Source organism: Phocoena phocoena, chromosome 9, assembly GCF_963924675.1.
Source record: "Phocoena phocoena chromosome 9, mPhoPho1.1, whole genome shotgun sequence".
NCBI classification, from domain to species: Eukaryota; Metazoa; Chordata; class Mammalia; order Artiodactyla; family Phocoenidae; genus Phocoena; species Phocoena phocoena.
In genome coordinates this window covers 82,519,066-82,530,850 of record NC_089227.1, presented here as the reverse complement: position 1 = coordinate 82,530,850, position 11,785 = coordinate 82,519,066, and the positions used below count along the sequence as shown (strand labels likewise).

The window sequence follows — 11,785 nt, the reverse complement described above, 5'->3', positions numbered from 1 at the left end:
AGCCCCTGTCTTTGTTTTTTAAATTGTAGTAGTATACACATAAACTTTACTATTTTTAAGTATACAGTTAAAACAATATTTTTTTTAGGGCCATATTTAAACTGTTTTGTGCAGTTTGTGGTTCTGCTGCTCCCTTAAAGTAGGTCTCTTCCTCATTAGGTTCTTTATTACCCTTTACTCTTAGTTTCCTAGAACTCTGCAGGCCATCTCTCCTCTCCTGGCCTGGCTTGTGATAGCTCCACAGAACGGGGAGGAAGGAGAGAGGAGAATCGGACTGATGTTATTACCAATCAGCAGTGCTTGTACTGCAGTGTTTGGTGATGGTACGTGTCAAAGTTAATAGCCAAGGTTAAGTTTTACATTACCTGTAGGTTTCAGCGCTCTCTTCCATAATTCTGTTTTCTTCTTAGATGGCTGCAGAAGTGTGATGCCTGATAGTTTTAGTACTGTTTTTAATCTAGTGTAGTGGAGAGGAAAGAACAGGGACTTTGGGAACAAGAATATTCATGTTCAAACGCAGGCTCTGCCCCTTTCTGAGTTCCTTGGCAAGTTATTACCTCTCTCAGCTTCAGTTTCTAGTTTGTAAAAATAGGATTAACATCATCTGTGTTACATGGTTGATGAGGATTAAATGAGGTAGTGCGTGTAAGTTGTCTCGCATTCTACACAGTCAGCACACAGTCATTGCTCACTCTCTTACCCATCCTGCCGCAGGACATAGAAGGCCAGGTTATTCTTGACACCATAACTCTTACAGATCTCATTGATATTATACCTTAACTTGCGTATATACCAAACATTTGCAGTGCTTTGGTGTCTTTATGGTGTATATCACGAGCATGACTTTTATTTATTTATTTATTTTTGCTGCGTTGGGTCTTCGTTGCTGCACACGGGCTTTCTCTAGTTGCGCCGGGCAGGGGCTACTCTTTGTTGCAGTGCGCGGTCTTCTCATTGCGGTGGCTTCTTATGTTGCGGAGCACAGGCTCTAGGTGCGCGGGCTTCAGTAGTTGTGGCATGTGGTCTCAGTGGTTGTGGCTCGCGGGCTCTAGAGTGCAGGCTCAGTAATTGTGGCGCACGGGCTTAGTTCGTCCGCGACATGTGGGATCTTCCCAGATCAGGGCTCAAACCCATGTCCCCTGCATTGGCAGGTGGATTCTTAACCACTGCTCCGCCAGGGAAGCCCTGAGCATGACTTTTATTAGAGGAGCAGTATCAGTGGTTAATACAATGGCCCTGGGTTGGAAAAACCTGAGTTCTGGTTATTATTCAAGGCAGCTTTATTATTGTAGTTATAGAATTATTTACTGCCTAAGTCGGAGGTGATTCTGTAGCTACTGGCTTAAAAAAAAATTCAGGTGGCCTTATTTGTTGCCTACACTTAATGTACATACTGATCTCTCTGTGTAAAAGTGTTCCTCTCCCCTGACTCAAGGATACTTCTACTCAGTTTCCATACTCATATTCCACAAGTAGCATTTCCCCACCTCTCTCAAAAGAGATAAGACTTTATTACTTGTACTTCATGAAGTTCCTTAAACTTTTTTTTAGTTTTTTACTTTGTGAATGTCTCTTTTCTCCACTGGACTGTGAGTGCTAAAAGGTAGACACTTCATTCTGTCCATTTGTACCCTTACCACTTAGAGACTGGCACATAAGAGGCATATAATAGATCTTTGTTGTGTCAGTGTGCCTGTCTAGATTTCTGAAGTGAAAAGGACAAAATAACATTATTATTACTACATTAATTTCACATGAATCTTCTTTTTCTTCCCCCACTTCAGTGCAAAATAAATCTGTAACATACTTTGTCTTCCTTCTCATGTCATCTTTTCCTTATCTTCATTTCAGTTATCTTTTCTCTAATGTTTTTCCTTTCTCTATATGGATTCAAGTTTCTGACGTGTCATTTCTTCTCCCTTAATACATTCATGTAGTATTTCTTGCAAGGCATGTCTACCAGTGATAAATTTCTTTAAAGTTTTTTTTCTTGGCCTCACTGTGCGTATTGTGGGATCCTAGTTCCCCAGTGAGGGCTCGAACCCGGGCCCCCGGTAGTGAGAGCACTGAGTCCTAACCATGGACTGCCAGGGAATTCCCAGATTTCTTTAATTTTTGTTTGTCTGAGAAAGTTTTTGTTTTTCCTTCACTTTTGAAGGATAATTACACGGGTAAAGCATTCTAAGTTGGTGATTTTTTTCCCCCAAACTTTAAATATTTCCTTCTATTCTCTTCTTGCTTATATGGTTTCTGAAGGGAAATCCAATGTAATCTTAACTTTGTTCCTCTGTAGGTAATGTATTTTCCCTACCTCTGGCTTCTTTCAAGGTTTTCTCTTTGATTTTCTGCTGTTTGATATGATATGCCTAGGTGTACTTTTTTCTTTTTTTTTTTTTTTTTTTTTTTTTTTTTTTTTTTTAAGAGTGCTAGATTTTATTTATTTATTTTTTTTTTTTATGCGTTACGCGGGCCTCTCACTGCTGTGGCCTCTCCCGTTGTGGAGGACAGGCTCCGGACGCGCAGGCTCAGCGGCCATGGCTCACGGGCCCAGCCGCTCCGCGGCATGCGGGATCCTCCCAGACCGGGGCACGAACCCGTGTCCCCTGCATCGGCAGGCGGACTCTCAACCACTGCGCCACCAGGGAAGCCCTCTTTTTTTTTTAATATCCTGTTTGGTTTTGGGCCTGGATCTGTGGTTTAGTGTCTGTCCTTAAGTTTGGAAATCCTTAGCTCTTATTACTTCAAATATTTCTCTTCTTTCTTCTCATTCCCATTATACATTTGTTACACCTTTGGTAATTGTCCCATGCTACTGGCCTATATTCTACTGGCTTTTGCGTTTGGGACATACCTGTACTTTTCCCCTATTTCTGCATGTGGAAAGGGAAATGGTTGTTTTGTGTCCCCCACCCAGTAACCATCTGTTACTATTTCAGGGCCTGTGAACTACTTGCATTCACTTTCCTATAGTCTCTAACTATTTGGGGGAAGAATTCCCCTTCTCTCACCAGCTCATTCCTCTTCTGAATATTTCCAGCAAATAAACCTCACCCAGTAACTAAATGGCATTCCCTTGTCTTATACAGCAAAAAGCGAAATCCATGTCGGCAACTGGTGAGCAGCCCCAGCAAGAACAACCAGAGCTTGGGAAAAAACAGCAACAGAAAACAGCTCAGAACCACATGCATCAACAAAGCAAGGCACCCATGGAGCAGAAGGAGAAGGCAGGATCTGTCTCGTGGACAGGGTTCCAGACCAAGGCCGAAGTGGAGCACGTGGAGCTGTCTGATGGGAAGAAGCGAAGAAAGGTCCTGGTGCTCCCCTCACACCGAGGCCCCAAAATTAGGTGAGATGCAGGATGGCGGCTCAGAGGGTTTGTCTTGCTTCGCCCTTTTTCCTCTTTGTTTGGATGAAAGGGATGCTTGGTGTGCTCCAGTCCCGCATGAAGTATCTCTACACCAGCAGAGTCACTCTTGGACCAGATGGAGGCTGGAACAGGACTGGCAGAGGGGGCCTCGGAGGAGCCTTCCAGTGCGGGCTTTCCTGATTTTTCTCTTCTGAAGAGCTTCCTCCTGTCCTGGTGGTGGTCTCTGTCAGCTGGGGCCCATCTACCTGAGGTTTCTGTCTGGGACAACAGATTAGTGCTGTCAACAGAAGTTGATCTGGACCAAATTTTTGTTAGGTATATGAAGGTTTTTGAGATTTCCTTGAGGTTTTAAGCTAAAACAAAAAGAGAAGTATACAGATGTTGAGCCATAGGACATTCTGTTGCAGTATCCCTTTTTAGCATGATTTCTCATGGGCTTAGAAAGAGCCAGCGTAAGAAAAGGCATTTTATCTTTTGGGCTGAGAAAAATCTCAGGGGTCCCAATTAGAGGAGGAACTCAGGGTGACACTTGACCATATTGTTTCAGGTTACGGGACAAAGGCAAAATGAAGCCTCTCCCTCCCAAGAAGCCAAACCCCCAGATAAACCACTGGAAGCAAGAGAAGCAGAAATTATCTTCCAAGCAGGTAAGTTCTGTAGGCTATGAGGCTTTGGCATGGCACAGCTCTGCTGGGGTCGGCAGCTGCTTGTGCCGTGATTAGTTGTGCAAAGGGAAAGGGCTTCGGGGCTTCCCTGATGGCGCAGTGGTTGAGAGTCTGCCTGCCGATGCAGGGGACACGGGTTCGTGCCCTGGTCCAGGAAGATCCCACATGCCGCAGAGCGGCTGGGCCCGTGAGCCATGGCCACTGAGCCTGCACGTCTGGAGCCTGTGCTCTGCAGCGGGAGAGGCCACTGCAGTGAGAGGCCCGCGTACCGCAAAAAAAAAAAAAAAAAAAGGAAAGGGCTTCTAGATTGCACTTATGTACAGGATTGCAGCTTTTTAGAGGATGTGGAGGTACATGGTCCTAAAAGTGGGGAGAATAATAAAACGAACCCCATGTATTGGTTACTCTGCTTCAACAATTATCTTGTTTTACCTACCCCCCACCCCACCCCACCCTATGAATATATTAAAGTGAATTCTACTTCACTTGTAAATGTGCCTCATGTGGAAATGAGGTATATTGCTCAGAAAAATATCTCAGAATTCATCTCGAGCTGATCAGGCCTTAAACACACATATACCCCAGCACATATTATGCCATCATCACATCTAATGATGTTAATAAGAAGCTCTTAATAGCTAATATGTAATCCATATTAAAACGTTCCCAGTTGCCTCAAAAATACATTTTTTAAGTTGGTTAGTATGAATCAGGTTCCAAACAAAGTCCACATGTTATACTCGGAATTTTTTTTTGGCCATGCCCTGCAGCTTGTGGGATCTTAGTTCCCTGACCAGGTATTGAACCTGGGCCACGGCAGTGAAAGCGCAGAGTCCTAACCACTGGACCGCCAGGGAATTCCTTATACTTCATTTTTAAATCTCTTAAATCTTTTTTTCCCCCTATAATATCCAGTCTTCCTTATATCCACCCCTGCTTTTTTCCATGCAGTTAATTTGTTGGATAACCCAGGTCCTTAGCCTTAGAATGTATTACATTTTGAATTTAGTTGCTTTCTTCCTTGTGCTGTCATTTAACTTGTTCCTCTAACACCTCATGTTGCCTACAAACTGATTGTTAGATCTAGAGGCTAGATTAGATTCAAGTTCAGTTTTCTTGGCGAGAGTATTTCATAGGTGGTGCTGTGTGCTTTCTGTTGCATTGCACCGTAAGGTGCGTAGTGTCTGGTTGCCCCATTTTTAGTGATGCTGTGATTCATCAGTACGTTCAGGAATTGTCTACCTTATCCCTCTATTTGTAAAGTCCCCCATCAGCCTCCCACCTAAGGGTCTTATCACCCACTGATGATTGCTATCTAGATCTGTATTTCAATACGAGTTGCAGAATGGTAATTTTCTAATTTTATCAACGCTTTTGTGTTTTTAAAGAAGAATTCTAGAAAAAAAGAATCTCCCCTCGTCAACTGTTTGGTTCCCATGAAATATCATTTGTGTAGGAAAGGCAGGGTAAATGCTTGATTTTGTTCTTTTCCTTTTATCACATTCCAGAGTAATGAGTTGTTGCCCTACCAACCTCCTCAGATGACCAGTACGATTTTTTTTAGTATTGTGAATTCCTGAGGTTTTATGTACTTGATGTGTTTCAGTCAGATGCAGTCATTATTCTTGTCCCATCTGAGGCCAGCAGAAGCCCCTTCAGGTTGACTCCTGCCTGAGTCCTTCTGACATGATCCTGTCTTTGATAGTGTCCTTACTTCCTAGTACAACTGGATGTCCCAACTTATCTATTTCTTTGTCAACCCTGGCATTAGCTTCCAAGGAGCCCTAGTTCCTTTTTTTTTGCGCTACGCGGGCCTCTCACTGTTGTGGCCTCTCCCGTTGCGGAGCACAGGCTCCGGGCGCGCAGGCCCAACGGCCATGGCTCACGGGCCCAGCCGCTCCGCGGCATGTGGGATCTTCCTGGACTGGGGCACGAACCCGTGTCCCCTGCATCGGCAGGCGGACTCTCAACCGCTGCGCCACCAGGGAAGCCCGGAGCCCTAGTTCTTAATAGAAAGTGGTGGTCCTGCATTCTTGATCATTTGAAGTCAAATTTTCTTTTTTTCCTTGCCTAGTTCCTTTCTTTAAAGGGTACAAGAGCATTAGCTTCTCATCCTACTCAAGAAATCTGTGTCTCTGGGAAGCCTCTGACCCGTCACACTATCTTATAGAGCTCTCTTTGAAACCCTGTAATTCTTGGTGAGGGAAAGGGCAACAAGCAAGACCATCCAGACTTGGGGCTGACTCATCTCGGAGGAGATTCGTGTGAACATTTGGGAATTGAAGGGGGAGAGGCCTTTGAAACACGGTACTTTAGTGGGGCCCTTCTCTCAGGCACTCCTGGTCTGATTTCTTACCAATGGATGATTCTTGCGGGGTCACTGTCTGGAAGTCCCTCTTGTGGTGGACAAGATCTCTGAACCTACTTTCTCCCTTGGCTGGCCTAAGGGTAAGGTAATACTTAATGCCTGAAACCGATTATCTTATGTTTCCTTACCTTTCATTTGTAGGTACCTAGGAAGAAAGCTAAGGGAAATAAGACAGAAATTCGCTTCAACCAGCTGGTCGAACAATATAAGCAGAAGTTATTGGGACCTTCTAAAGGAGCTCCTCTTGCAAAGAGGAGCAAATGGTTTGACAGTTGATGATGGTAGCAGACTGGGTAAGAAGCTGGATTGTGTGCTTCTTGGTAAAGCCTCCCCGCCTCCCCCATGTCATTTACTGAGGGAAGGAAACTCCTTGAGTGCACTGCCACTTTGGGGCACTGCGACTGGGGCACATCTGAACTTTGGTCCCTCCCTCGTGTGTGGTTATTTGACCACAGAGAGGAATCTCAGAAAAACATGGTGATGCTTCCTGCATATTTTGTGGGAAGTTGTGTTTATAATTATCCATTTTAATTCTCTGTTGCTCAAATGGAAACAATTATAAAAAGCATTCTTGACTGCTGAATTTTTAAGATGTATATTTTGTTAAGTGTCTTCTCTAAATGAGATATTTTGTGGCTTTTTGAATAACAGACTCTCCTTTCTAATATATGGGAATCCTTTGTTATTTATAAATGTTTTTGATATTCCTAACTCTAATTCAGGTATGTAGTCCTACATACTGCAGGAATCGATTAAGAAAGAGCAGAGAAACATGATTTCCAACCTAGTCTTTGAGGGTGGGAGAAACTTGCAAAGTAATTGAGGGCGTGGGGCCTGGCCAGGAGCAACACCTGATAATTGTTTGCCAAATGAGTGGGTAACTGTTGGTAGTTAACTAGAAATCAGTTGGCAGTGGCTCACAGACACTAGCCTGGGTGGTGCCAACCTGCATTTCCTCTCTTCCAGCACCTCCTGAGGACTCAAGAGAGGTGGTCGGTGGTGGAGAGAGCAGTGAGCATGGCCAGAGAAAGAGTTGGAAATACAGCACAAAGCTCTTAATTCCCCAGTCCAGTCTGGTGCCATAATAAGTGATGCTTTCTTCAGAACCATTGCTGACCTAGGGATATGGCTATTTCATTGCAGTATCTTGGGAAACCAGTGAATGCTCAGAAATGCCCTTAATTGGTTTAAAGATGGGTAAAAGAGAGACCATGAAAATACTGAAACCTTTTGGAGAGAACTAAAGTACAGAGGCTGTATCTCCAGAGTTACCTTGAAACAGTGCAACTTCGGGAGTTCGAAATGTTCTGGCAGCAGCTTGGCAACCCATCAACCCTAGGATGGCCTGTACTCTGTGAGGGAGTCAGACACTTTATTAAAGGTGTAAATAGAAGATCCACAGCATGCCTGGCCTCTGATCTGTTTTCCCTTGGCCAGCTGTCTGCTCACCACTTTTTCCCGTAGTGTACAAATATCTATAAATTAACATTTAAAAATAATATGAACATTTAGGATAGATAAAAATTGGGTTCATTTCAGATAGCTTTGCCAGATTTTCTTAGATCCAGATTTTTCTTCTGACAGGTATAGCAGCCCAGTATGTTTAAAACATCATTCAGCTGCTCGAAGTTACTGCACAGTTCTTTTCTTTTTTTTTGCCTTTATTTTATTTTATTAAATGATGTTTGAATCACTAAATTAAAAATATATATTGTTGAACATTTACAATGACAATTTTGCATTTCTCCATATACTTTATCATATAATGATGTTATGTTTTCTAAATTTCTTAAATCTATATTTAAGATACAACTATATAATAAGAATCCCAAGGAAAACAAAACTTAAACCTCAAAATTATTGTTCATCCCATTACTATTTAAGCTGCTAATTTTTGCCCATTAAAACTCCGTTTTTTACGCATATTTAAAAATCCACATACTAGTATCATTTTCATTTAAAAAGTCACTCCTTAATACATAACTTTCAGCATATGGTTATTTGTGAATATAATTTTGCAAAAAATTATGTCTGATAGTTTACTTTTGAAACTATTTAGAAAGCTTAAAGATGCAAAAGAAAAATAGCAAATTGGATTATATAATCTGCATACATAAAGGATTTGCATTGAACTAAATCACAGAGGCAGTTTTGGTGAATTCGTATTCAATATTGTCTTCACTTTATTACTCAAGAATATTTCTGAGCTGGATAGTGTGCCAGAACCCCTATCAGTTTTGTCAGTGAAAAGACACAAGAGAAAATCTAATTCTGCAGGCAATGTAATAAATAAATATATACTTTTAAAGAAAAAGGACAAAGAAAATGTAAATTTGGTCTGTCTTCTTACCTATAAAGAAGGTAGGCACAGGAGTAAATTATTTTTTATGTAACATTTCTAAAGGTTTACAAGATACGATTTTAAAATGGGTATATTTTATGGTTTTTATATTAATTGATACAAACATAGCCAAATACCTATGTGTATAAATTATTTGGCCAGTATCCACTCACTTCATACCTTTAAGAAAGAGAATATAAGGTCATTTGCAATAATAATAATTAACTAGTTAATAACATAAAACAAGCTAAAATAATGTTTAAAGAATGTTGACCTGAAAAAGTGTAATGATTCTCAGTGTAGGCGTTCCTATGTGGAACAAATTAATGTGTGATTTACAATACAGTTTAAAAGTACACACACTGCAACGTTCTTTAAAAAAGCAATAAGATGAATCATCCACTTACTCAACAACCAGATTGCTTGTATGGTGTCCTCCTCTGGGCCACCTCACCATGGGTTATCTGGGCAGCTTCTTAACGCTTGCCTCGGGAGTATTCATGCTAGGAGAATCATGCTCATTTCTTCACTTCAGAGCCTGATGTTTCATGAAATGGAGTTTTCTGAATTAGACCTGAAAGTGGAGTTACAGACCGCTTGGTTAAAAAGCAACAACAATAACAAACATTTCATTAACATCCAAGACTGAAGGCCATTGATCAAAACTGTCAAGTTTCAGTAGATTTTCCTGCTTGGTTATACAGCAGCCTGACTCAGAGATACTTTTTTTTTTTTTTTTTTGCGGTACGCGGGCCTCTCACTGTTGTGGCCTCTCCCATTGCGGAGCACAGGCTCCGGACGCGCAGGCTCACAGGCCGTGGTTCACGGGCCCAGCTGCTCCGCGGCATGTGGGATCTTCCCGGACCGGGGCACGAACCCGTGTCCCCTGCATCGGCAGGCGGACTCTCAACCACTGCGCCACCAGGGAAGCCCAGAGATACTTATTTTAAATAAAGAGTCTTAAGATTGTGTGGTGGCTGTTTCTTTGCTTTTTTGGTGGGGGGGTGTGGAGGGGGGTAGATGGGAGACTTGGTAGTTTTGAAGACTCTGCTTTGATCCAGGGTGTACAGTCCCTTGCTCTAGACTTCGCCTGCAGCGAGGATTCTGCTTCAGCTGTCTTGAAGTGAGATCTGCAGCTTCCTCTGTTACAAAGTTAGTGCACGTGAATTCGTTCTTCGAAATACTTCCAAATGTCCTTTGCTATGTTTTTGCCTTGAAAAGAGGTTTTCCAGCTAAAAATTCAGAGTGCAGAACCTCAAGGTTCCAGAGATCCCCTTCTCACCATGTATTTAATCTTCAGTTGTCTGAGGAAGCAGGAGGTCAAACATGCCTCTGTGAGTGCTGGCCACCCAGAATCATCAGTCATAGGCCCTCTGGCTGATCCACGTAGCTAGTTCTTTGCTTAATATTCCTCCCACTCACTTTTTGAGAAGTAACTGACAGGCATCTGCCAATTCTGTCATATAAGCGGCAACTCCGCCCACTCAACTTGGAAAGTTCCTGAAACTTCTCCGTGGACTGCTCCATCATGGTAGTAGCCACATCATCAGACTGAGGATGCCCAGGGTAAGTTTGTATTTCGTTTTGTCTCAGATGTTGTTCAACTGTGCTTTCTCTCACTCAGTCCTAATTGGCACTTAAAGGGCCAGGATGAGGTTGCTTTGTTTCTCTCAGGCAGAGTGAAAATTTCCAGACCTTCCTTTGCCCAAGGTTGGCTGATTCAGAAGTTGCACGCATGCATTGTCTTACTTTGGTTCTTTCTTTCTTGTCCCGATGTCTCGTCCTTTCTGGGATTAATTGCAGAGTCTGAGACTGCTCATTGATTGGGCTGTTATTCAGTGGTCTAGACATGGCTGAGTTATAGGTACATCTGCAGTTACTTCAGCTTTTGATTCTGAGCTGGTGTTTGGCTGCAGACAGGCTTCTGTGCTTATGAAGTAATATAGTGGGAAGAATGTGAAGGGCACATACTGATTGAGCCTGGTAACCAATTCTGAGAAGGAAACTGCAGAGTCACCAGAATACCTTTTGGACAACCCCCAAATGGAGCATCTTGATAGATGGCAAATCCAGTTTTCCTTAGGCTCGTCCATGCTGTCCAGAGCCTGCTGCCTTTTGTCAGACGAATACTTCACTGCTGCAGAGTCACCCCGGAATCTCCTTCCCTGGCCATTTGATGGAAGGAAAATCCTTTCTGTCCTTAAGGGCAGGGACTATATTTTACACTTTTCTATGTACCCTGCAATACTGAACAATGATTTACACATAGTAGGAGTTCGTTTAATTCCACTGAACTCACTGGAACAGAAGGCCATCTGGTCCAGGGAGCTGCGTTTGTGAAGGACAACAGAGTCATTTCCTGAGGTGATGTATGTGAAAGGGTCCCAAAATACAAAGTGATAGAAAAAGAATAATAAACTGCTGGTCACAATCCCTTGAGCACACCACCTGTGTTCTTTTTGCTGTGCCTTGTCCACACCAATTTGTCCTTCTCCACTCATGTGCTATCCAGCATTTCTCCTTGGGAACCTCATCCAACCCAGGGCATTGTGGTCCCTCCCTTGGTCCCTGACCCTTTCTGGTTGACGTCTACTCACTTGACAGCATATGCGACTGTGGCTTACTTGTCATTTCTTTAGATCTTACTTCCGCAAGTAGATGGAGCCCCGTGATGGCAATCCCAACCCCAGGGTGTGGCCGATGGTGTCCTTAGTGATTGTCTGTTAAGGATGATGAGGATGAGGGGTGTAGGAGACAGTCACCCGCTGCAGTGAATTCTTCCCAGCCTGTAAGGCCAACGGGCCCGAGGCAGGGGAACACAATCAGATTCACAGGTTGCATCAGATCGATACTCTCCGGACCACCCAGTTCCAGAAACTGCCCTGGAGACATTCCGGACCACCCAGTTCCAGGAGCTGACCTGGGGACTTTGAACCCAGCCCGGCCTTCCCGCCTTTCGAGGGGCGGGAGCAACGATCCCCCAGGATACCCGAAAAGACCACCAAATAAGGAATACCCTGCGCCCTCCCAGATTCACCACAGCC

At 43.3% G+C, this 11,785-nt stretch overlaps 1 protein-coding gene across 1 annotated transcript in view; it reads left to right on the top strand.

The window, feature by feature from the left end:
- The window catches only part of RBM28 (RNA binding motif protein 28), a 29,627-nt gene extending 22,951 nt beyond the window's left edge, over window positions 1-6,676 (top strand). The window contains exons 14-16 of the mRNA XM_065884130.1: window positions 3,087-3,346; window positions 3,915-4,014; window positions 6,542-6,676. Coding sequence (XP_065740202.1) covers window positions 3,087-3,346; window positions 3,915-4,014; window positions 6,542-6,676 — 495 coding nt within the window. The remainder of the gene's footprint in view (window positions 1-3,086; window positions 3,347-3,914; window positions 4,015-6,541) is intronic.
- The last annotated feature ends 5,109 nt before the right edge of the window (window positions 6,677-11,785 follow it).